This window comes from Coregonus clupeaformis, chromosome 7 (assembly GCF_020615455.1).
Source record: "Coregonus clupeaformis isolate EN_2021a chromosome 7, ASM2061545v1, whole genome shotgun sequence".
NCBI lineage: Eukaryota > Metazoa > Chordata > Actinopteri > Salmoniformes > Salmonidae > Coregonus > Coregonus clupeaformis.
This window is the reverse complement of record NC_059198.1, coordinates 59,340,522-59,363,789: the sequence shown is the minus strand read 5'-3', so window position 1 is coordinate 59,363,789 and position 23,268 is coordinate 59,340,522. Positions and strand designations below refer to the sequence as shown.

At 44.8% G+C, this 23,268-nt stretch overlaps 1 protein-coding gene across 8 annotated transcripts in view; it reads left to right on the top strand.

Moving 5' to 3' along the window:
• The window catches only part of sugct (succinyl-CoA:glutarate-CoA transferase), a 249,022-nt gene that overhangs the window by 194,712 nt on the left and 31,042 nt on the right, over positions 1–23,268 (top strand). For 7 of the 8 annotated variants that reach the window (XM_041881050.2, XM_041881052.2, XM_041881053.2 and 4 more), the window contains one exon: positions 17,951–18,936. The exons of the other annotated variant lie outside the window; for it this stretch is intronic. In XM_041881050.2, the coding sequence (XP_041736984.2) occupies positions 17,951–18,114 (164 nt within the window). In that variant the 3' untranslated portion in view covers positions 18,115–18,936. Of the gene's footprint in view, positions 1–17,950; positions 18,937–23,268 lie in introns of those variants that run through there. 8 annotated transcript variants of the gene reach the window in all.

Genomic DNA, 23,268 nt, shown 5'->3' with positions numbered 1-23,268 from the left:
TTCCTCCAGACGTGACACTTGGCATTCAGGCCAAAGAGTTCAATCTTGGTTTCATCAGACCAGAAAATCTTGTTTATCATGGTCTGAGAGTCCTTTAGGTGCCTTTGAGAGTCCTGTAGGTGCCTTTTGGCAAACTCCAAGCGGGCTGTCATGTGCTTTTTACTGAGGAGTGGCTTCCGTCTGGCCACTCTACCATAAATGCCTCAGGCACCTCAGGGGTTTGTGGTATATGGCCAATATACACTACATGGCCAAAAGTATGTGGGCACCTGTTCGTCGAACATTTCATTCCAAAATCATGGGCATTAATATGGAGTTGGTCCCTCCTTCGCTGCTATAACAGCCTCCACTCTTCTGGGAAGGCTTTCCACTAGATGTTGGAACATTGCTGCAGGGTCTTGCTTCCGTTCAGCCACAAGAGCATTATTGAGGTCGGGCACTGATGTTGGGTGATTAGGCCTGGCTTGCAGTCAGCGTTCCAATTCATCCCAAAGGAGTTTGATGGGGTTGAGGTCAGGGCTCTGTGCAGGCTAGTCAAGATGTTACGCTCCGATCTCGACAAACCAGTTCTGTTTTGACCTCACTTTGTGTGCGGGGGCATTGTCATGCTGAAACAGGAAAGGGCCTTCCCCAAACTTGTGCCACAAAGTTGGAAGCACAGAATCGTCTAGAATGTCATTGTATGATGTAGCGTTAAGATTTCTCTTCACTGGAACTAAGGGGCCTAGCCCTACCATGAAAAACAGCCCCAGACTATTATTCCTCCTCTACCAAACTTTACAGTTGACCCTATGCATTCCGGCAGGTAGCGTTCTCCTGGCATCCGCCAAACCTAGATTTGTCCGTCGGACTGCCAGATGGTGAAGTGTGATTCATCACTCCAGAGAACCTGTTTCTACTGCTCGAAAGTCCAATGGCGGCGAGGTTTACACCACTCCAGCCGGCACTTGGCATTGCGCATGGTGAACTTAGGCTTATGTGTAGCTGCACGGCCATAGAAACCCATTTCATGAAGTCCTGACGAACAGTTATTGTGCTGACGTTGCTTCCAGAGGCAGTTTGGAACTCAGTAGTGATTGTTGCAACCAAGGACAGACGCTAAGCGCTTCAGCACTTGGCGGTCCGTTCTGTGAGCTTGTGTGGCCTACCACTTTGCAGCTGAGCCACTTCACAATAACAGCACTTACAGTTGACAGGGGCAGCTCTAGCAGGGCAGAACTTTGACGAACTGACTTGTTAGAAAGGTGGCATCCTATGACAGTGCCACGTTGAAAGTCACTGAGCTCTTCAGTACCGGCCATTCTACTGCCAATGTTTGTCAATGGAGATTGCATGGCTGTGTGCTCGATTTTATACACCTGTCAGCAACGGGTGTGGCTGAAATAGCCGAATCCACTCATTTGAAGGGGTGTCCACATAGTGTACCATGGCTAAGGGCTGTATCCAGGCATTCAGCGTTTAGTCGTGTATAAGAATATGCCACACCCCCTCGGGCCTTAATTAGAATATGCCACAATGGAAAACTGAATGGAAAACTCCCTTACTCGCTTATTACATTTACATTTTACATTTACGTCATTTAGCAGACGCTCTTATCCAGAGCGACTTACAAATTGGTGCATTCACCTTATAGCCAGTGGGATAAGCACTTTACAATTATTATTATTATTATTATTATTATTATTATTATTATTATATATTTTTTTTTTTGTGGGGGTGGGGTGGGGTAAGGGGGGGGAGGTTAGAAGGATTACTTTATCCTATCCCAGGTGTTCCTTAAAGAGGTGGGGTTTCAAATGTCTCCGGAAGGTGGTGAGTGACTCCGCTGTCCTGGCGTCGTGAGGGAGCTTGTTCCACCATTGGGGTGCCAGAGCAGCGAACAGTTTTGACTGGGCTGAGAGGGAACTGTGCTTCAGCAGAGGTAGGGGAGCCAGCAGGCCAGAGGTGGATGAACGCAATGCCCTCGTTTGGGTGTAGGGACTGATCAGAGCCTGAAGGTACGGAGATGCCGTTCCCCTCACAGCTCCGTAGGCAAGCACCATGGTCTTGTAGCAGATGCGAGCTTCAACTAGAAGCCAGTGTAGTGTGCGGAGGAGCGGGGTGACGTGAGAGAACTTGGGAAGGTTGAACACCAGACGGGCTGCGGCATTCTGGATGAGTTGTAGGGGTTTGATGGCACAGGCAGGGAGCCCAGCCAACAGCGAGTTGCAGTAATCCAGATGGGAGATGACAAGTGCCTGGATTAGGACCTGTGCCGCTTCCTGTGTAAGGCAGGGTCGTACTCTCCTAATGTTGTAGAGCATGAACCTACAGGATCGGGTCACCGCCTTGATGTTAGCGGAGAACGACAGGGTGTTGTCCAGGGTCACGCCAAGGCTCTTCGCACTCTGGGAGGAGGACACAACGGAGTTGTCAACCGTGATGGCGAGGTCATGGAACGGGCAGTCCTTCCCCGGGAGGAAGATCAGCTCCGTCTTGCCAAGGTTCAGCTTGAGGTGGTGATCCGTCATCCATACTGATATGTCTGCCAGACATGCAGAGATGCGATTCGCCACCTGGTTATCAGAAGGGGGAAAGGAGAAGATTAGTTGTGTGTCGTCTGCGTAGCAATGATAGGAGAGGCCATGTGAGGATATGACAGAGCCAAGTGACTTGGTGTATAGCGAGAATAGGAGAGGGCCCAGAACTGAGCCCTGGGGGACACCAGTGGTGAGAGCACGTGGTGCGGAGACAGCTTCTCGCCATGCCACTTGGTAGGAGCGACCGGTCAGGTAGGACGCAATCCAAGAGTGAGCCGCGCCGGAGATGCCCAGCTCGGAGAGGGTGGAGAGGAGGATCTGATGGTTCACAGTATCAAAGGCAGCAGACAGGTCTAGAAGGACAAGAGCAGAGGAGAGAGAGTTAGCTTTAGCAGTGCAGAGAGCCTCCGTGACACAGAGAAGAGCAGTCTCAGTTGAATGACCAGTCTTGAAACCTGACTGGTTTGGATCAAGAAGGTCATTCTGAGAGAGATAGCAAGAGAGTTGGCTAAAGACGGCACGCTCAATAGTTTTGGAGAGAAAAGAAAGAAGGAATACTGGTCTGTAGTTGTTGACATCAGAGGGATCGAGTGTTGGTTTTTTGAGAAGGGGTGCAACTCTCGCTCTCTTGAAGACGGAAGGGACATAGCCAGCGGTCAAGGATGAGTTGATCAGCGAGGTGAGGTAAGGGAGAAGGTCACCGGAGATGGTCTGGAGAAGAGAGGAGGGGATAGGGTCAAGCGGCCAGGTTGTTGGGCGGCCGGCCGTCACAAGTCACAAGATTTTATCTGGAGAGAGAGGGGAGAAAGAAGTCAAAGCATAGGGTAGGGCAGTGTGAGCAGGACCAGCAGTGTCATTTGACTTAACAAACGAGGATCGGATGTCGTCAACCTTCTTTTCAAAATGGTTGACGAAGTCATCCACAGAGAGGAAGGAGGGGGGGGAGGGGGAGGAGTATTCAGCAGGGAGGAGAAGGTGGCAAAGAGCTTCCTAGGGTTAGAGGCAGATGCTTGGAATTTAGAGTGGTAGAAAGTGGCCTTAGCAGCAGAAACAGATGAAGAAAATGTAGAGAGGAGGGAGTGAAAAGATGCCAGGTCCGCAGGGAGTCTAGTTTTCCTCCATTTCCGCTCTCGGCTGCCCGGAGCCCTGTTCTGTGAGCTCGCAATGAGTCATCAAGCCACGGAGCTGGAGGGGAGGACCGAGCCGGCCGGGAGGATAGGGGGACATAGAGAGTCAAAGGATGCAGAAAGGGAGGAGAGGAGGGTTGAGGAGGCAGAATCAGGAGATTGGAGGGAGAAGGATTGAGCAGAGGGAAGAGATGATAGGATGGAAGAGGAGAGAGTAGCGGGAGAGAGAGAGCGAAGGTTGCGACGGCGCATTACCATCTGAGTAGGGGCAGAGTGAGTAGTGTTGGAGGAGAGCGAGAGAGAAAAGGATACAAAGTAGTGGTCGGAGACATGGAGGGGAGTTGCAGTGAGATTAGTAGAAGAACAGCATCTAGTAAAGCCTTGTGAGTAGGGGGGGATGGTGAGAGGGTGAGGTCAAAAGAGGAGAGGAGTGGAAAGAAGGAGGCAGAGAGAAATGAGTCAAAGGTAGACGTAGGGAGGTTGAAGTCCCCCAGAACTGTGAGTGGTGAGCCATCCTCAGGAAAGGAACTTATCAAGGCGTCAAACTCTCCAAGGGAACCTGGAGGGCGATAGATGACAAGGATATTAAGCTTAAATGGGCTAGTGACTGTGACAGCATGGAATTCAAATGAGGAGATAGACAGATGGGTCAGGGGAAAAATAGAGAATGTCCATTTGGGAGAGATGAGGATTCCTGTGCCACCACCCCGCTGACCAGATGCTCTCGGGGTATGCGAGAACACAGCCACGCGGTGTGAGGCGTTTGTATAGCCTGTGCGGAGAGGAGAGAACAGGGATAGACAGAGGCATAGTTGACAGGCTGCAGAAAAGGTTTACAATAATGCAAAGGAGATCAGAATGAAATGAACTAAACATCTGGGAAAGGAGAGAGCGGGGCCTCCTTCACCACAACACCCAAATATAACTCTCCCAATTTCCACCTCAGAAACTATAATTGTTGTAAACTACAGCGGTTCAATGTTTTCTAGGAATAGACTAACTTAGTTTATTCAGCTAGCTAACTAGATACAGTATTCTTCTGTGAAAATCGTCCAGGGCACCTAGTCATAAGACGCCACAGCCAGCTAGCATGCCGGACTCCAACAACACGGTTTAGCACCAATACTCGGCCACAACAAACCACCAGTGTGTCAACACGCCAAGCAGATCGTTCGTGTCCGTGTCTAACGTTGTGGGTTAGTCCCGACAGCTTGAGCGAGTCCGTCGTCAACTTATTCAGCCAGTTAGTTAGCTAGAATAGTTAGCATACTAGCTAGCCATTGCTTTCAGACAAAGAAGAAACCCCTCCTTTCACGGCACGAACACACAGAGAGAGCCAAACTAACGTTAACTAGTCACCCATGTCCCGAATTCCTTGAATGACTCTAGCTACCAATATGTAAAAATAAAACACAAATGTAGGTTATGACTTACCCCTAGCAGCTACTGTTAGCTAGCCAAGTGCAAAGCCAGCTCTGTACACAAACCTGTATTTTCTGTTGTTTTCTACAACGTTATTACTCATGAATAGAAATGGAATCTCTTATTCATTCCCAGAGGAAGGGATTTATCACAGACAGGAAAAGCAGGGTTGCGGTAAGGGTTCAACCGATTCAACAATATAGATCAAAACTCCAATGTCTCAAACACAAGCATGTTTTCAGATGACATTGGCACCTCACAGGTCCTAGGGGTACAGGAACGACAGTACAAGGTTCTTGTTATCTACAAACAGTCTGCCACTCGGTACACTAGGGCAGCTATTGACGTTAACGGGAGGGTCCCAGCGTGGGTTGCCCGGGCTGAAACATCTCCATCTCCTCCCCACTGCAAACCCACCTAAGCACTCACTATCAAAGAGCTGCTTGGGGGCTGAGGGAACCACCAGGTCTCTTAACTCTGACATCAAGGTTCTTTAAGCTGCGTTTCCTCCTCAGGCTATTTTCTCTTACAGAGCATTTAGGTCACTGTCTGGTGGATGTAGATCCCTCAATGAAACATTCATTGTGATGTTGTGAAGTATACACATTTTTGTTTTCTTAAACTCTATTATGGTGGATGGTGGAATCGTGATGCAACAAAGTTATGAAATGGCAAGTATTTCATTAAGTGCACCTATAAGTTGTGTGTGTGTGCGCACGTGTTTGTGTTAAAAAAATTGTATGGCAATAATCAGGTAGGAAAAAAGTTTTCTGTGAGATCACAAACGTGACTTTTTCACCCAGACCACTCTGTGTCCATTTCTCAGAAGAGAAAGGCTCATGAAACATGTATTACACCATTCAAGGGAAGCCAGGGAGGCTGATTAAAGAGATTGAAAAGGGGTGACTTGTTGCGTGGGTTGAAAGCGCAGAGGATGAAGATGTACTTCAACTGACAGCTTTGCTGTGGAGCTTCATGCTGTGAATGAGTGTCCCCCCCATCTCCACTCCTCCCCTTCTCCTCTCTCCATCGTTTTCTTTGAAACTGGAATAAGAGCCAAAGAGAGTAGCTATTGCAAGAGAGAGGAGAGAGGGACACAGTGTCATGTTTCTCTTCTCATAGCCCTACTTCATCTGACTGCTTTAGTTATTGCGTTAAAGAAGATCGAAAGTCTGATCCTCCCACCCACATATTTTATTTTCCTTGATCAAACAGATGCAGAAGAAAAGTGTGAGATACATGGTAGCCAGGGGCACAGATAGGAGAGTGGCTGAGATGTGGCTCAAACCCCTGTCGCCAGGGGTTATGTGTGGTCCGGAGTTGGCAGCGCTACCACTAGACCAGATTCTGACACACTGTTTCAGAGTTTGAACCCCTCTCACTTCATCTCTGTCCCGGATATACCACCTCGAGGGCATAGGCCTGCACACGAGCACCACTCTTTTGTCCCATTCTTGGCCCTTTTGTGCCAACCCACTGGGCAGAAAGTATTTTTTTAATTCTTTATGTCAATCCCCTGTCATGTCGCAGGATACCGACAGGAATGGGCCATACAGAGCACTACAGTATGTGTTGACTCGCCGCTTATTTAGGTATTTATAGAATTCTCTGGACTTTTCCACAAATGGCCTGTGGGTCTGTTGGCTGTCTTATGGGCCACTGAGCACTGAAACCTCAGGCTCAGCGGCATGCTCTTTTCTCAGGAGGGCAGGAAGCCCCGTTGCCCTCTGTCTCACTGGCTTTGTCTCCCTGTCTCGCTCCATCTCTCTCCATCCGTGTCCCCCAAAAGGGGGCTTCCTGAATGGGACTGTCTGCATCGGACCGATCCATCCCATTTACAACACTCTGGTGCTGAGCCAAGGGAAGTAATGAGTTGGCACCGTCTATGGAACTGCTGGGCACAGAATGTGGGTGGTTGTGTGTGTACATGCATATTTCAATAGAGGGAGAAATTCCTTTGCTTAGCGATGAGCACTTGAGAGCGTTTCAACTGATTAATTGATCTCCAATTGAAATGAAAACAGAGAGGTTGGGATAGACTCTAGATAGAGGGAGTGAGAATCAGTCTGTTGTAAGACCCAACGGAGGACCAGAAAAGGAAGGATGGAAAGACCCGAACAGAAGAGAGGGCTTTTTGTGGTGAGACTACGAGGAGCATCTTCCTCCGATAACGGGACAGTGAGGGAAAGCAGATGTGGCCCTGCGGCCGCCCATCTGATCGAAGGAGAGGGGGAGGAGATAGAGGATGTGGTGAGGGCATCGTTCATAACTGCTGAGGCATCGAAGGGCGAAAACCGCACGCATCCTCACACACGCACACAACCATGTTCAGGGTCCTGTTCTCCCCTCCTTTCTTTCCCCCCATCTTTGCTTTTCATTCTGATCTCGCGTTTCTCGGCCTGGCCTTTCATTGAAAACAGTCTCAGTCCTTTCAGTGCGTTCTCTCAGTTTTGTAGTTTTTAACCTTCCGTCTGAAAAGTTGGTACAGAGATCGGGGTGTCATATGGGGCATTGGTTTCAGTCCTGCCCTTGTGGTTTATTTGGAAAAGCATTGTATGTATGGTGCTTATTTTTCAATATTGTCTACATCCAAACCGTCTCTCATAGCGCAGTATGTCACAGTTCCAGCATACAGTCATTATTAGATCAACTGATTTATTTACTCACAGTGCCGGACAGAGAAAAGCACAAACTGGAATCAAAGCAGTGAGGCAACGACAACTTTTATGGCAGCGCCCACCAATTGATAAATCACTATTTAAAGTCTGCCGAAAACGTATGTTCTTTACAGAAATGCAATCAATCAAAGAAAGCATCAGGAAATGGTTATAAATAGAGCGTTCAGGCCTTGATCGGTTCCTCTGAGGACGTGGAGATGTGGCCCTTTATCCTCAAATGGCGTATTTTCTTCTGACATCCCCTGCGGTACTTGGCCCGCGAGTCCCCAAAGCCTATTGAAAAGTGCAGCCATTGATATGTGTTTTAAATACCAGATGACGGACTTTACTTTGATCTGCATACCAAAACTCTGCTTTCGGGTTGCTTTACCGCAATGTTGGTGTCCTTGTGTTGCATTACCCACAATTGTTTAACTTCTGGGGTTGGATATCGTTTGTCAAACAGCAAGGGACCTTTATTTGAAATACACTGTTTGATAGTCAATGAAAAGCTTTTGTAAACATGGCAGTGATTTTGACCAAGAGGGGCATTTTAAAGGATACTTATCATTTTAGTCAGACTGCCTCTTTGGAGCAAGGAAATGTATCCATCTCATGCTTTTCCCTTGTGATCTGCATTTACAGTACCTTCAGAAATTATTCACACCCATTGACTTTTTCCACATTTTGTTGTGTTACAGCCTTACAGCTTTTTTGTCACTGGCCTACACACAATACCCCATAATGTCAAAGTGGAATTATGTAAAACAATATACAGTGAGGGAAAAAGGTATTTGATCCCCTGCTGATTTTGTACGTTTGCCCACTGACAAAGACATGATCAGTCTATCATTTTAATGGTAGGTTTATTTGAACAGTGAGAGACAGAATAACAACAAAAAAATCCAGAAAAACGCATGTCAAAAATGTTATAAATTGATTTGCATTTTAATGAGGGAAATAAGTATTTGACCCCTCTGCAAAACATGATTTAGTACTTGGTGGCAAAACCCTTGTTGGCAATGAAGTATTCAACCCCTTTGTTATGGCAAGCCTAAATAGAATAATAATAATAATAATAATAATAATATGCCATTTAGCAGAAGCTTTTATCCAAAGCGACTTACAGTCATGCGTGCATACATTATTTTATTTTTTTTGTGTATGGGTGGTCCCGGGGATCAAACCCACTACCCTGGCGTTACAAGCGCCGTGCTCTACCAGCTGAGCTACAGAGTTAAGGAGTAAAAATGTGCTTAAAAACTCACATAGTAAGTTGAATGGACTCACTCTGTGTGCAATAATAGTGTTTAACTTGATTTTCGAATGACTACCTCATCTCTGTACCCCACACATACAATTATCTGTAAGGTACCTCAGTCAAGCAGTGAATTTCAAACACAGATTTAACCACAAAGACCAGGGAGGTTTTCCAATGCCTCGCAAAGAAGGGACCCCATCGATAGATGGGTAAAAAAAAAAAATGAACAGACATTGAATATCCCTTTGAGCATGGTGAAGTTATTAATTACACTTTGGATGGTGTATCAATACACCCAGTCACAAAACATGCATCCTGTTTGCAGCAAGGCACTAAAGTAATACCGTGAAAAATGTGGCAAAGCAATTAACTTTTTGTCCTGAAAACAAAGTGTTATGTTTGGGGCAAACACATTACTGATTACCACTCTCCATATTTTCAAGCATAGTGGTGGCTACATCAGGTTATGAGTATTCATTTAATTTTCGTCATTTAGCAGACGCTCTTATCCAGAGCGACTTACAGTTAGTGAGTGCATACATTTTCATACTGGCCCCCCGTGGGAAACGAACCCACAACCCTGGCGTTGCAAGCGCCATGCTCTACCAACTGAGCTACAGGGGACCCTATGCTTGTAATCATTAAGGACTGGGGAGTTTTTCAGGATAAAAAAGAAATGTAATGGAGCTAAGCACAGGCACAATCCTGCAGGAAAACCTGGTTCAGTCTGCCTTCAACCAGACACTGGAAGATGAATTCACCTTTCAGCAGGACAATAACCTAAAACACAAGGCCAAATCTACACTGGAGTTGCTTACCAAGAAGACAGTGAATGTTCCTGAGTGGCCGAGTTATAGTTTTGAATTAAATCTACATGAAAATCTATGGCAAGACCTGAAAATGGTTGTCTAGCAATGATCAACAACCATTTTGCGAGAACTTGAAGAATTTTGTAAAGAATAATGGGCAAATGTTGCACAATCCAGGTGTGGAAAGCTCTTAGAGACTTACCCAGAAAGACTCACAGCTGTAATCGCTGCCAAAGGTGCTTCTACAAAGTATTGACTCAGGGGTGTGAATACTTATTTAAATGAGATATTTCTGTATTTAATTTTCAATACATTTCTAAAAACATTGTGACGTCACGAGAGGCTACACAGCTTTCAGCGGGATTGCTCAAGTAGTGCAAGGAGACAAGGTTCAAACAAAACAAGGATTTTATTATAGGTCTTGGGAAATTAACGAAAATATAACAAAATTCTGTTCTCTTGTGGCTCTTTAAGGGTTAACAGTTCAGGGATGTCTCTTCCACATCCAAAATCATAATTCTCACTCGCTCAGATAACTTTTCCCCAGCCTTACTGTAGTCCACGTTGCAGCTAGTGGCCAACCCAGCAAAAAGTCCTTCCAAATGTCTCTCACGTATTTCCACAGGTGCATATATCCAAAGGTGAGTATTTCCCAAAGGTAAGTATCTCCAAATCCTTATATTCCTCATGGAAGTGGACGGGCAGCACTCTTGTCCTCCAGAGAGCCCAGGTTGGAGACTGTGTCTCTTCACCCCCCCACACACTCCCTCAGTGTGTCTCTTCCCTTCCCCAACCTTCAGCTCATCAGCTCCTCATTTGTTTCAGCTGCGTGGGAAGATTGGCCATAGAGGGGTGGAGTTCCCGACCATACCAGCAGATGGAGCCATAGCTGTCTGGGTTTGCAGCCACCTCAGGGGATGTAACGTCCCTCCAGGACACAGCCTCTCGTGACATCACATATCCCTCCTCGGGACCGACGTCCTCGTCGGGTAAAGGCAGCGAAGAAGGCATCACGCCGGGAGAGGGCGTCCGCATTGCCGTGGTGCTTGCCAGCCTGCTCTCTCTTCAACTCCTCCACCTCTAGGACCAGGGACTCAGCCTCCTGTTGTCTCTCCTTGAGTTTCTTACTGAACGCATCAGCCTTGGTTTTAGCAGAGTTTAGCTTCTGTTGAGCAGCTTTCAGTTCCTTCTCTCTCTCTGCCTCCGCATTCTTCATCTTGTTATCCAACACCTTGTACTTCTCCTCTGCCTTTTCCTTGACCTCCTTACTACTGCGCAGGGTCTCCTCACACTCCTCGATGGTCCTGCGCAGCCTCTCCAGCTTCTCCTGTTGCTTATGGAAGGAGCTCTGTTGGAGTTTAGCCTGGAGGATATCTAACTCTTCTGTCTTCATGTCTAACTGTTGCTTTAACAACCGATACCTCTCAGCGGTCCCCTTCAGACCAGACAGTTCTTTGTCCAGATTCTGTACCTCCGTCTCTGTGTCGGTCTGGGCACCTGCCATCCCTATCAGAGCCCGGGCGGGAGTGAGTAACTCGGAGGATTGCACCGGAGCCTTCCCAGGATGAGTCTTGCCTCTCCGTTTCCGAGGTACTCGGGTTATCCTCTCCTGAGACTCTCTCCAGAGTGGGTAAAAGGCTGGGCAGTCTCGTCCAATTAGGACAGGGACGGGGAGGGAATCAACCACCCCGCCGTCGTGTGTATGGTTCCCCGTGTGCTGGTCATTGTAAGTTCAGTAATGGGGTATTCTCTGGTGTCCCCATGGACACAGGAAACTGGGAGGACTTTCCCCGGGGGTCAGACACGTTGGGCCCACCAAATCCTTACGCACCAGGGTGGCCCCGGCTACCAGAATCCAGTAAGGCCTCCACATCATGGTGATTCACAGTTACCGGGCAGGTGGGGGTCGATCTGGGCCGCCATCGACGACTCCCAAGAGCGAGGCAAAACGGTGTGTGGGTGCTGAGCTGGAGGACTCCGCAGTGGGCATAGGTTCATCGGCTGGTTTCCCACACTGCCAGGAGATATGTCCCATCTCCCCACACCGGTAACACTGTCGAGTTTCCCCCTCCTGGTGTACTCTTCTTGGACCCGCCTGGTTTCTGGCTCCCCCTGGAGCCGGGATAAGTCCTGACGTGGCTGGGTTCGAGACCTTGGGGTCCTTTGGACGGGTTCTTCCCATTTGTGGTGGGGCCGCACTCCTGGGGTCTTTTCGGGAAGCATTCAGCATCTCCGCTGTGGCCTGGTACTTTTCCACAGCTTCCACGGTCAGATCAGCCGTGGTCAAGGCCTGTTGACTGATGAACCGTTTTGCCTCATAAGGCAGGGCGCGTAGGTAACGATCCACCACAACGGCCTCCACCACCGCCGCTGCTGTATTCCTCTGCGGATCCAGCCATTTCCTTGCGATTCGGACAAGTTCATGCATCTGCGCCCGAGGAGGTTGGTCTGGTTGGAAGGTCCAACTGTGAAAGCGCTGGGCCATACCAAACTTTGTGAGTCCATATCTGCTGAGGATCTCAGACTTCAGGGCATCATAGTCAGTAACCTGGTCAGGGCCCAGGTCCCGGACAGCATTCAGCGCTTCCCCGGTTAGAAAGGGGGCTAACAGACCAACCCACTGTTGCTTGGGCCAGGCTTCCCTAGTGGCCGTGGCCTCAAATGCATGCAGGTATGCCTCAATGTCATCGGTAGCTCCCATCTTAGATATAAAGTCACTTGCCTTTATTGGGCGGGTATTTTGGACCACCCTCTGTCTCTGCAACTGCAATTCCTCTGCCTTCAGAAGGTTGGCTTTCTTTTGCTCCTCCAAGAGAGCCACGTTTGCTTGCATCTGGGCTTGCTGGCCAGCAACAAGGGCTTTCAATATGTCCTCCATTTCAGTCGGCGGGAGCCTACGGCCAACTTGGAAAACTGGGTGATCAAACCTTCGGTATCCTCCTCTGACATGCACTATTAACGCTTAGCGTGCCCGTATTCTCCACCATCTGTGACGTCACGAGAGGCTACACAGCTTTCAGCGGGATTGCTCAAGTAGTGCAAGGAGACAAGGTTCAAACAAAACAAGGATTTTATTATAGGTCTTGGGAAATTAACGAAAATATAACAAAATTCTGTTCTCTTGTGGCTCTTTAAGGGTTAACAGTTCAGGGATGTCTCTTCCACATCCAAAATCATAATTCTCACTCGCTCAGATAACTTTTCCCCAGCCTTACTGTAGTCCACGTTGCAGCTAGTGGCCAACCCAGCAAAAAGTCCTTCCAAATGTCTCTCACGTATTTCCACAGGTGCATATATCCAAAGGTGAGTATTTCCCAAAGGTAAGTATCTCCAAATCCTTATATTCCTCATGGAAGTGGACGGGCAGCACTCTTGTCCTCCAGAGAGCCCAGGTTGGAGACTGTGTCTCTTCACCCCCCCACACACTCCCTCAGTGTGTCTCTTCCCTTCCCCAACCTTCAGCTCATCAGCTCCTCATTTGTTTCCAGCTGCGTGGGAAGATTGGCCATAGAGGGGGTGGAGTTCCCGACCATACCAGCAGATGGAGCCATAGCTGTCTGGGTTTGCAGCCACCTCAGGGGGATGTAACGTCCCTCCAGGACACAGCCTCTCGTGACATCACAACATGTTTTCACTTTGTCATTATGGGGCATTGTGTGTAGATTGGTGAGAAAATGTTTTATATTTAATCCATTTTGAAATCAGGCTGTAACACAACAAAATGTGGAATAAGTCAAGGGTTATGAATACTTACAGTAGGGCTCACCTACTTACAGTAGGGATGTGGGTGAGCAAAGGCAGTTGGATGAGGAAATTAATGGTATCTTTAGCTTTATCTACGCTGGCTTGTTGAAATGTAGGAAGTGACTTATGTGTCTTGACTTCTCTTTCCCTCTTCCAACACTGCATGAATTACAGTCTCTACTGTAGGTGAAACTACCAGAACAGTCTCATCTATGTGTTATCTATGTGTCTCTGTCTGTCATGAAGAAAAGCCTTATCACTGAAACCCCAGAATAATGAATCTAGGTCAATTCTCAACTCATTGTACTCTTCTCAGGTTTGTTAACCCCAACTTGGGTCCCATTTTTTATTAACTACAACTGGACTTTATAGAGCCTTCATAAACCCTTTATTAGGCCTATACAGTGCATTCAGAAAGTATTCAGACCCCTTCACTTTTTCCACGTGACAACCTTATTCTAAAATGGATTAAAAACAGGTTTTTAGAAAATTTAGAAAATGTATTAAAAATAAAAAACAGAAATACCTTTTTAAAGTATTCAGACCCCTTGAAATTTCCACATTTTGTTAGGTTACAGCCTTATTCTAAAATTGATTACATTGTTTTTTTCTCTCATCAATCTACACACAATACCCCATAATGACAAAGCAAAAACACGTTTTTAAAAATGTTTGCTAATTTATAAAATAAAAAATAAAAAAATGAACTATTACATTTACATAAGTATTCAGACCCTATACCTAGTACTTTCTTGAAGCACCAATCGCTGCGATTACAACCTTGAGTCTTCTTGGGTATGACGCTACAAGCTTGGCACACCCATTCTTCTCTGCAGATCCTCTCAAGTTCTGTCAGGTTGGATGGGGAGCGTTGCTGCGCATCTATTTTCAGGTCTCTCCAAAGATGTTCGATTGTGTTCAAGTCCGGGCTCTGGCTGGGCCACTCAAGGACATTCAGAGACTTGTCCCGAAGCCACTCCTGCGTTGTCTTGGCTGTGTGCTTAGGGTCGTTGTCCTGTTGGAAGGTGAAGCTTCACCCAAGTCTGAGGTCCTGAGCGCTCGGAGCAGGTTTTCATCAAGGATCTCGCTGTACTTTGCTCCGTTCATCTTTGCCTTGATCGTGACTAGTCTCCCAGTCCCTGCTGCTGAAAAATCATCCCCACAGCATGATGCTGCCTCCACCATGCTTCACTGTAGGGATGGTGCCAGGTTTCCTCCAGATGTGACGCTTGGCATTCAGGCCAAAGTGTTCAATCTTGGTTTCATCAGACCATAGAATCTTGTTTCTCATGGTCTTAGAGTCTTTAGGTGCCTTTTGGCAAACTCCAAGCGGGCTGTCATGTGCCTTTTACTGAGGAGTGGCTTCTGTCTGATCACTCTACCATAAAGGCCTGATTGGTGGAGTGCTGCAGAGATGGTTGTCCTTCTGGAAAGTTCTACTATCTCCACAGAGGAACTCTAGAGCTCTGTCAGAGTGACCATCGGGTTCTTGGTCACCTCCCTGATCAAGGCCCTTCTCCCCCGATTGCTCAGTTTGGCCTGGCGGCCAGCTCTAGGAAGAGTCTTGGTGGTGCCAAACTTCTTCCATTTAAGAATGATAGAGGCCACTGTGTTCTTGGGGACCTTCAATGCTGCAGAAATTTTTTGGTACACTTCCCCAGATCTGTGCCTCGACACAATCCTGTCTCAGAGCTCTATGTACAATTCCTTCGACCTCATGGCTTGGTTTTTGCTCTGACATGCACTAAGATTAACTAAAGTCCAGCAATGCAATTATATTCAACATTAAACAGGGCTGTGAATAGTGTAGCTTGACCCTGAGCTGGCGGACAAACGGTTCTTGCCTCTGCCTGTTGGTTCCAACTTTAAAAGTAACAACAAAGAAAGTTAGCAGGTCTATTAAGAAATGCTTATGTCACACCATCTGTATAAGGCATTTCTGTGCTGTGCCAGTAACTCTAAATGGGGAGATGGGAAACTCAATTTGATTAGTATTATTATATTCCCCTTTAATCTACAAATCTCATGATGTGACCATGAGACGTGGCTGTATCTAGGGGGATGTTTATATAGCTGAGCCTGCTAGCTAGCTAAATTTTTGGCTAGCTAGCAATTGCTGTGAAGTCACCGAAATTATTTGAAATAACAATTGAGGTAGCTACAATGTAATCTAACTCAACACTCAACTACTACAAATTACACTGAACAGAAATATAAACACAACATGTAAAGTGTTGGTCCCATGTTTCATGAGCTGAAATAAAAAATCCCAGAAATGTTCCATATTTACAAAAAGCCTATTTCTCTCAAATGTTGTGCACAAATGTGTTTACATTCATATTAGTGAGCATTTCTCCTTTGCCAATATAATCCATCCACCTGACAGGTGTGGCATATCAAGAAGCTGATTAAACAGCATGATCATTACACATGTGCACCTTGTGCTGGGGAAAATAAAAGGGCACTTTAAAATATGCAGTTTTGTCACACAACACAATGCCACAAGTTTTGAGGGAGCGTGCAATTGGCATGCTGACTGCAGGAATGTCCACCAGAGCTGTTGCCAGAGAATTGAATGTTCATTTCTGTACCATAAGCTGCCTCCAACTTAGTTTTAGAGAATTTGGCAGTACGTCCAACCGGTCTCACAACCGCAGACCATGTGTAACCCCGCCATCCCAAAACCTCCACATCCGGCTTCTTCACCTGCAGGATCGTCTGAGGGGGGGTGCGGGGGTGCTAAGGAGTATTTCTGTCTGTAATAAAGCTGTTTTGTGGGGAAAAACTCATTCTGATTGGCTGGGCCTGTCTCCCCAGTGAGTGGATTAGGGCCTAATTTATTGATTTCAATTGACTGATTTCCTTATATAAACTGTAACTCAGTAAAATCTTTGAAATTGTTGCATGTTGCGTTTATATTTTTGTTCAGTATAATTTAAATTACAATAAATAAAGGTTAAGTTACTTGTTTTTCGCTGTCCATTGGCACCACAAGTGGGCATTTGATTTGCGAACTCACCACATGATCAGCGTCTTGTCAACATCACTAAAAAAGTACTTCAGAATTTAGGAAATTATCAAAATAAAAGTCCCCCACGGAACAGTAGAAAAGTGTCAATAACCTGTATTTATTCATGATATTAATATATTTTTAATTTATTTGTTCATATTTAAGTGACATTTGCATTACATTTGGGTTTTAAGACATGTTCCATGGTCAAATAAATGCCCCCAATGCGAATCACTGTATATGGAATACATATTAGCTTAGAACGAGTACTATTCTGGGTGCCGCAGTAAAAGTATTGTAGGGAATACTCAGTAGGGTCTGTAGAATGTAAATATGGTGTCATTTCATGGGGCTCTGAATAATACGTAGTGTTGCTGGCCTTTTGCTCCACCATTCCATAGGCGGCCACAATGCGAATCACTGTATATGGAATAAATAATAATCACGTGCACTTACTGCGTTACAGAAAACCTGCTAACCAAACAACATTGCAGGGCATGCTCACTGAATTCAAGGGTTACTACACAAAAAAATGCAAGTTTCTTAGATTTTTCTCAAACCTCAAAAGTCATCCCCTGATGTGGTTTAGGCATTGTTGTGAACACAAAAAATGAAATGTTGTTGTTTTTCTATTAAAAAAGTGTGAAGAAAATGGGAAAACCTGAAGAAATGGGGGATATCCGAAACTTGGAAAAACAGAACCGAGAAAGTGGAATTTCGGAGATAAAAACAGAAGTAGGCTAAATTAAATAAATACGGATTTTAAAAGGCCCTACCAACGTTTCTTGGTGTGCATGACTGCACTTTAGAGTATGTGTCATCCTGCAGCACAGCATTTTGGGGAAGGTTAAGGTCAGGTCCAGTATTGACTATACACCCAAGAGGGAAAGAGGTTGGGCCATCCTATAAATGTTTTAGAGTAATATAAAAATACAATTTAGCAGATGCTTTTATCCAAAGTGACTTACAGTCATGTCTGAATACATTTTTGTGCATGGATGGTCCCGGGAATCAAACCCACTATCCTGGCGTTGCAATGCTCTACCAAGATGCATGGCATGGTTATAAATGCTTTGTGAAACCTCAATCTAATATGATTCATAAGGCCTTTATTAAGCGGTGCTTATGCCACCCTTTATAAAGCACAGGTTTATGTCATATTTGACATAGTGAGTTATGTCACATTTGACATTGGTGGTTATGTCACACAGTTATGCCACATTTATGAACCCTTTGTAAAGCATGACATATGGTTATAGATGATGTGTAACACATTTATGTAGTGTTTATGAAGGCTTTATGAAGCCTTTATAAGCTGCACTTCATTTAAAGCGGGACCAAAAGTCTGAAGTTGTAGTTTGTTTGCAGTGTAACCAATTTGTATCTACCCTTTTTCAACAGGGCCAGCTGTCCGATTCAGCACCTTTGAGAGCAGGGAGCCGATGCCCCCTCCCATGATTGGTCAACACACTGTGCAGGTTCTCAGAGACAGCCTGTCCTATAGTGATGATGTCATCAATCAGCTGCTGGCATCAGGGACAGTTGCCCAGAATGAAGTGCATTGAGAACTGTGCTCTATCTCAATTATTCTTTCCTGATAACTACATAAGCACTACATAAAGGAGGTGAAGACAGCGGATGCAAACAATCGAGAAAATAATAATTGAGAAAGAGCACTTGTGAAATTGGGACATGAGCAATTTACACACTCTAGATGGAGCCCAACTGTTAACCAATAAAAACCTTCACGTTCCACCTAGGGTTGCAAAATGCCGGTAACTTTCCCAAAATTCCTAGGTTTTCCAGAAATCCCTGGGATTTCCACCTAAGCCCTGGTTGGGCCACTCTGCAGGATTTATTGTGTTACTTCCTTGATACAAAGGTTGTGCTTTTGTAAACCATGAATAACCATCAGCGAGCAAAATTAAACCACAAATGTAGCAATAATGACATGATGACGTATGTACACAACCTTTCCTTAGCCAACTAGCATTGGTCTCAATGGCGTCACTTTGTGATTCACACATCATGATTGATCAATATGACACACTCTACCGTAGGTCTGACATTTCACTCAGGCCAGTGAAATAAGGAAAACATATCAGCCTTTGGAAGGATATCTCTTAATGCTATCTTGGCGGTCAGTCATCACTCAATACTGCTCTTAAATCCTTTATATCACATCCAGAGTTGATCCATGTTCAGCCTAGTGCACGTTTGTGCTGGAGATGCATACAACATTTTTTTTTATTAACTTTGAAATTATTATTGTAATGAAAAGCGCTTTACAAATGTAACAAATTATTATTATCAACCAGTGAGATCCAACTAGGTGATTTGTAAATGTTAACCTGACATTCATTAGAAACAAATAAAATTGTTCTAAACATAGTTGTTGTTATTTCACAGGACCATTTGTCTTGTGACCATTAGCTATGTTTTGCCTCTTAACTATTGCAAGTAAACATTTCTTATGGTTCAAACCACTCAAATTAAAAGATTAAGCAGCCCAAGTTTGGTAACAGAATTACAGTAAAATCTCCCTCAGCTTTTTTTATGCGACCAGGTTTTCCAAAAAACTCTGTTAAATATCTGCTCTGAATTAAGATTCCAAGAATGGGGTGTCAGCTATGACATAACACCTTGAGTTTGAACAAATATGTTTTGGTTATTGAACTACACTAGGTGAAGAGGATTTACATCCGGTAACGGGTCCCTGATCTGTACTATACAGAAATGCATATGAATATCATTCTCTTCATGCTGATGTATCTTGAATAGTTGAATAGGTACACAAATGTAGAACTATCTAATATCCTTCTTTGGCATATTTGGGTATTATTCTACACACTGGCAATTATGGGAATGAGCTCCGACCCCAAACAAGATCACATTTGGTTGGTGCGGACCAGACCAAATCTGAAACAATCACAGACGTCTATGTTTCACAAGTTTGGATATCACAGCACAGCAAAGTAGAGCACAGTACAGTACAGTAAAGTAGATATGTTCAAAACAGTACAGTACAGTAAATACAGTGGGGGAAAAAGGTATTTAGTCAGCCACCAATTGTGCAAGTTCTCCCACTTAAAAAGATGAGAGAGGCCTGTCATTTTCATCATAGGTACACGTCAACTATGACAGACAAATTGAGATTTTTTTTCTCCAGAAAATCACATTGTAGGATTTTTTATGAATTTATTTGCAAATGATGGTGGAAAATAAGTATTTGGTCACCTACAAACAAGCATGATTTCTGGCTCTCACAGACCTGTAACTTCTTCTTTAAGAGGCTCCTCTGTCCTCCACTCGTTACCTGTATTAATGGCACCTGTTTTAACTTGTTATCAGTATAAAAGACACCTGTCCACAACCTCAGACAGTCACACTCCAAACTCCACTATGGCCAACACCAAAGAGCTGTCAAAGGACACCAGAAACAAAATTGTAGACCTGCACCAGGCTGGGAAGACTGAATCTGCAATAGGTAAGCAGCTTGGTTTGAAGAAATCAACTGTGGGAGCAATTATTAGGAAATGGAAGACATACAAGACCACTGATAATCTCTCACAAGATCTCACCCCGTGGGGTCAAAATGATCACAAGAACGGTGAGCGAAAATCCCAGAACCACACGGGGGGACCTAGTGAATGACCTGCAGAGAGCTGGGACCAAAGTAACAAAGCCTACCATCAGTAACACACTACGCCGCCTGGGACTCAAATCCTGCAGTGCAAGACGTGTCCCCCTGCTTAAGCCAGTACATGTCCAGGCCCGTCTGAAGTTTGCTAGAGTGCATTTGGATGATCCAGAAGAGGATTGGGAGAATGTCATATGGTCAGATGAAACCAAAATATAACTTTTTGGTAAAAACTCAACTCGTCGTGTTTGGAGGACAAAGAATGCTGAGTTGCATCCAAAGAACACCATACCTACTGTGAAGCATGGGGGTGGAAACATGGGGCTGTTTTTCTGCAAAGGGACCAGGACGACTGATCCGTGTAAAGGAAAGAATGAATGGGGCCATGTATCGTGAGATTTTGAGTGAAAACCTCCTTCCATCAGCAAGGGCATTGAAGATGAAACGTGGCTGGGTCTTTCAGCATGACAATGATCCCAAACACACCGCCCGGGCAATGAAGGAGTGGCTTCGTAAGAAGCATTTCAAGGTCCTGGAGTGGCCTAGCCAGTCTCCAGATCTCAACCCCATAGAAAATCTTTGGAGGGAGTTGAAAGTCCGTGTTGCCCAGCGACAGCCCCAAAACATCACTGCTCTAGAGGAGATCTGCATGGAGGAATGGGCCAAAATACCAGCAACAGTGTGTGAAAACCTTGTGAAGACTTACAGAAAACGTTTGACCTGTGTCATTGCCAACAAAGGGTATATAACAAAGTATTGAGAAACTTTTGTTATTGACCAAATACTTATTTTCCACCATCATTTGCAAATAAATTCATTAAATATCCTACAATGTGATTTTCTGGATTTATTTTTCTCATTTTGTCTGTCATAGTTGACGTGTACCTATGATGAAAATTACAGGCCTCTCTCATCTTTTTAAGTGGGAGAACTTGCACAATTGGTGGCTGACTAAATACTTTTTTTCCCCCACTGTAGATATGTTTAGTACAGTACATTATACTGTACCCTACTCTAGTGTGCTCTACTGTACTGTATTGAACTTTACTTTGCTGTACATTACTGTACATTACTCTACTGTACTATTCTTTAATGTACTGTTCTCTACTGTGCTGTCCAAACTTGTGAAACATAGACTTCTGAGATTGGTTCAGATTTGTCCCAACCAGGGGCAGGGAGAGGAAGATTGAGAGGAATGTTTGGTCCTGACTGTTTTCACAGTCTTGCTTTGACCACCAAAAAAAAAAGTTATGAGCTGAACATAACAGTATGCTAGTGGAAGGGGGGACAGTAACAAGTGACCCAACTGTGGTTTGTTACTACTATGATTTCCCATTGTAGCCAATTCAATTGCAGTAATTCCATTACCGATTTGGTAACAGAATTACGGGATTTATCACTAAATAATTCATAAACAAACTTGATATCAGTAAAAACACTATGACTAATTGGTAGTTCTGCCTTTACTTGCTAGTTCTGTGAACTGTCATTATCCTTCCTCCTCATGAGGGAGAAATTAGAAAATATCTTAAAGATTTGTTGATTTTCGGTAACAGAGGCACAAGGAAATGTTTCTTAAACTTACAGAAGGCTAATCATTTCTGATATTAGTTGGCAGGGGTCTATATTTCAATATTAATGTGTTTTTCTATATTTCTAATACCTTTTAAGACTTTTTCTGGTATATGTTGTCTGAGACCCCTTTTCCATCTGCTTGACCAGAAATGAAAGCTTTTGCTTATTCCTAATTTTTAGGATGGAAGATTGTTGAAAAATGTACAGTTGAAGCTGGAAGTTTACACACACCTTAGCCAAATACATTTAAACTCAGTTTTTCACAATTCCTGACATTTAATCCTAGTAAAAAGTCCCTGTCTTAGGTCAGTTAGGATCACCACTTTATTTTAAGAATGTGAAATGTCAGAATAATAGTAGAGAGAATGACTTATTTCAGCTTTTATTTCTTTCATCACATTCCCAGTGGGTAAGAAGTTTACATACACTCAATTAGTATTTGGTAGCATTGCCTTTAAATTGTTTAACGGGTCAAATGTTTCGGGTAGCCTTCCACAAGCATCCCACAATAAGTTGGGTGAATCTTTGCCCATTCCTCCTGACAGAGCTGGTGTAACTGAGTCAGGTTTGTAGGCCTCCTTGCTCGCACAAACTTTTTCAGTTATGCCCACATATTTTCTATAGGATTGAGGTCAGGGCTTTGTGATGGCCACTCCAATTCCTTGACTTTGTTGTCCTTAAGCCATTTTGCAACAACATTGGAAGTATGCTTGGGGTCATTGTTAATTTGGAAGTCCCATTTGCGACCAAGCTTTAACTTCCTGACTGATGTCTTGAGATGTTGCTTCAATTAATCCACATAATTTTCCTTCCTCATAATGCCATCTATTTTGTGAAGTGCACCAGTCCCTCCTGCAGCAAAGTACCCTCACAGCATGATGCTGCCACCCCGTGCTTCAAGGTTGGGATGGTGTTCTTTGGCTTGCAAGTTATCCCCCTTTTCCACCAAACATAACGATGGTCATTCTGGCCAAACAGTTCTATTTTAGTTTTATCAGACCAGAGGACATTTCTCCAAATAGTACGATCTTTGTCTCCATGTAAAGTTGCAAACCGTAGTCTGGCTTTTTTATGGCGGTTTTGGAGCAGTGGCTTCTTCCTTGCTGAGCAGCCTTTCAGGTTATGTCGATATAGGACTCATTTTACTGTGGATATAGATACTTTTGTACCTGTTTCCTCCAGCATCTTCACAAGGTCCTTTACTGTTGTTCTGGGATTGATTTGCACTTTTCGCACCAAAGTACATTCATCTCCAGGAGACAGAACGTGTCTCCTTCCTGAGCTATATGACGGCTGCGTGGTCCCATGGTGTTAATACTTGCGTACTATTGTTTGTACAGATGAACGTGGTACCTTCAGGCGTTTGGAAATTGCTCCCAAGGATGAACCAGACTTGTGGAGGTCTACACATTTTTTTCTGAGGTCTTGGCTGATTTCTTTAGAGGCACTGAGTTTGAAGGTAGGCCATGAAATACATCCACAGGTACACCTCCAATTGACTCAA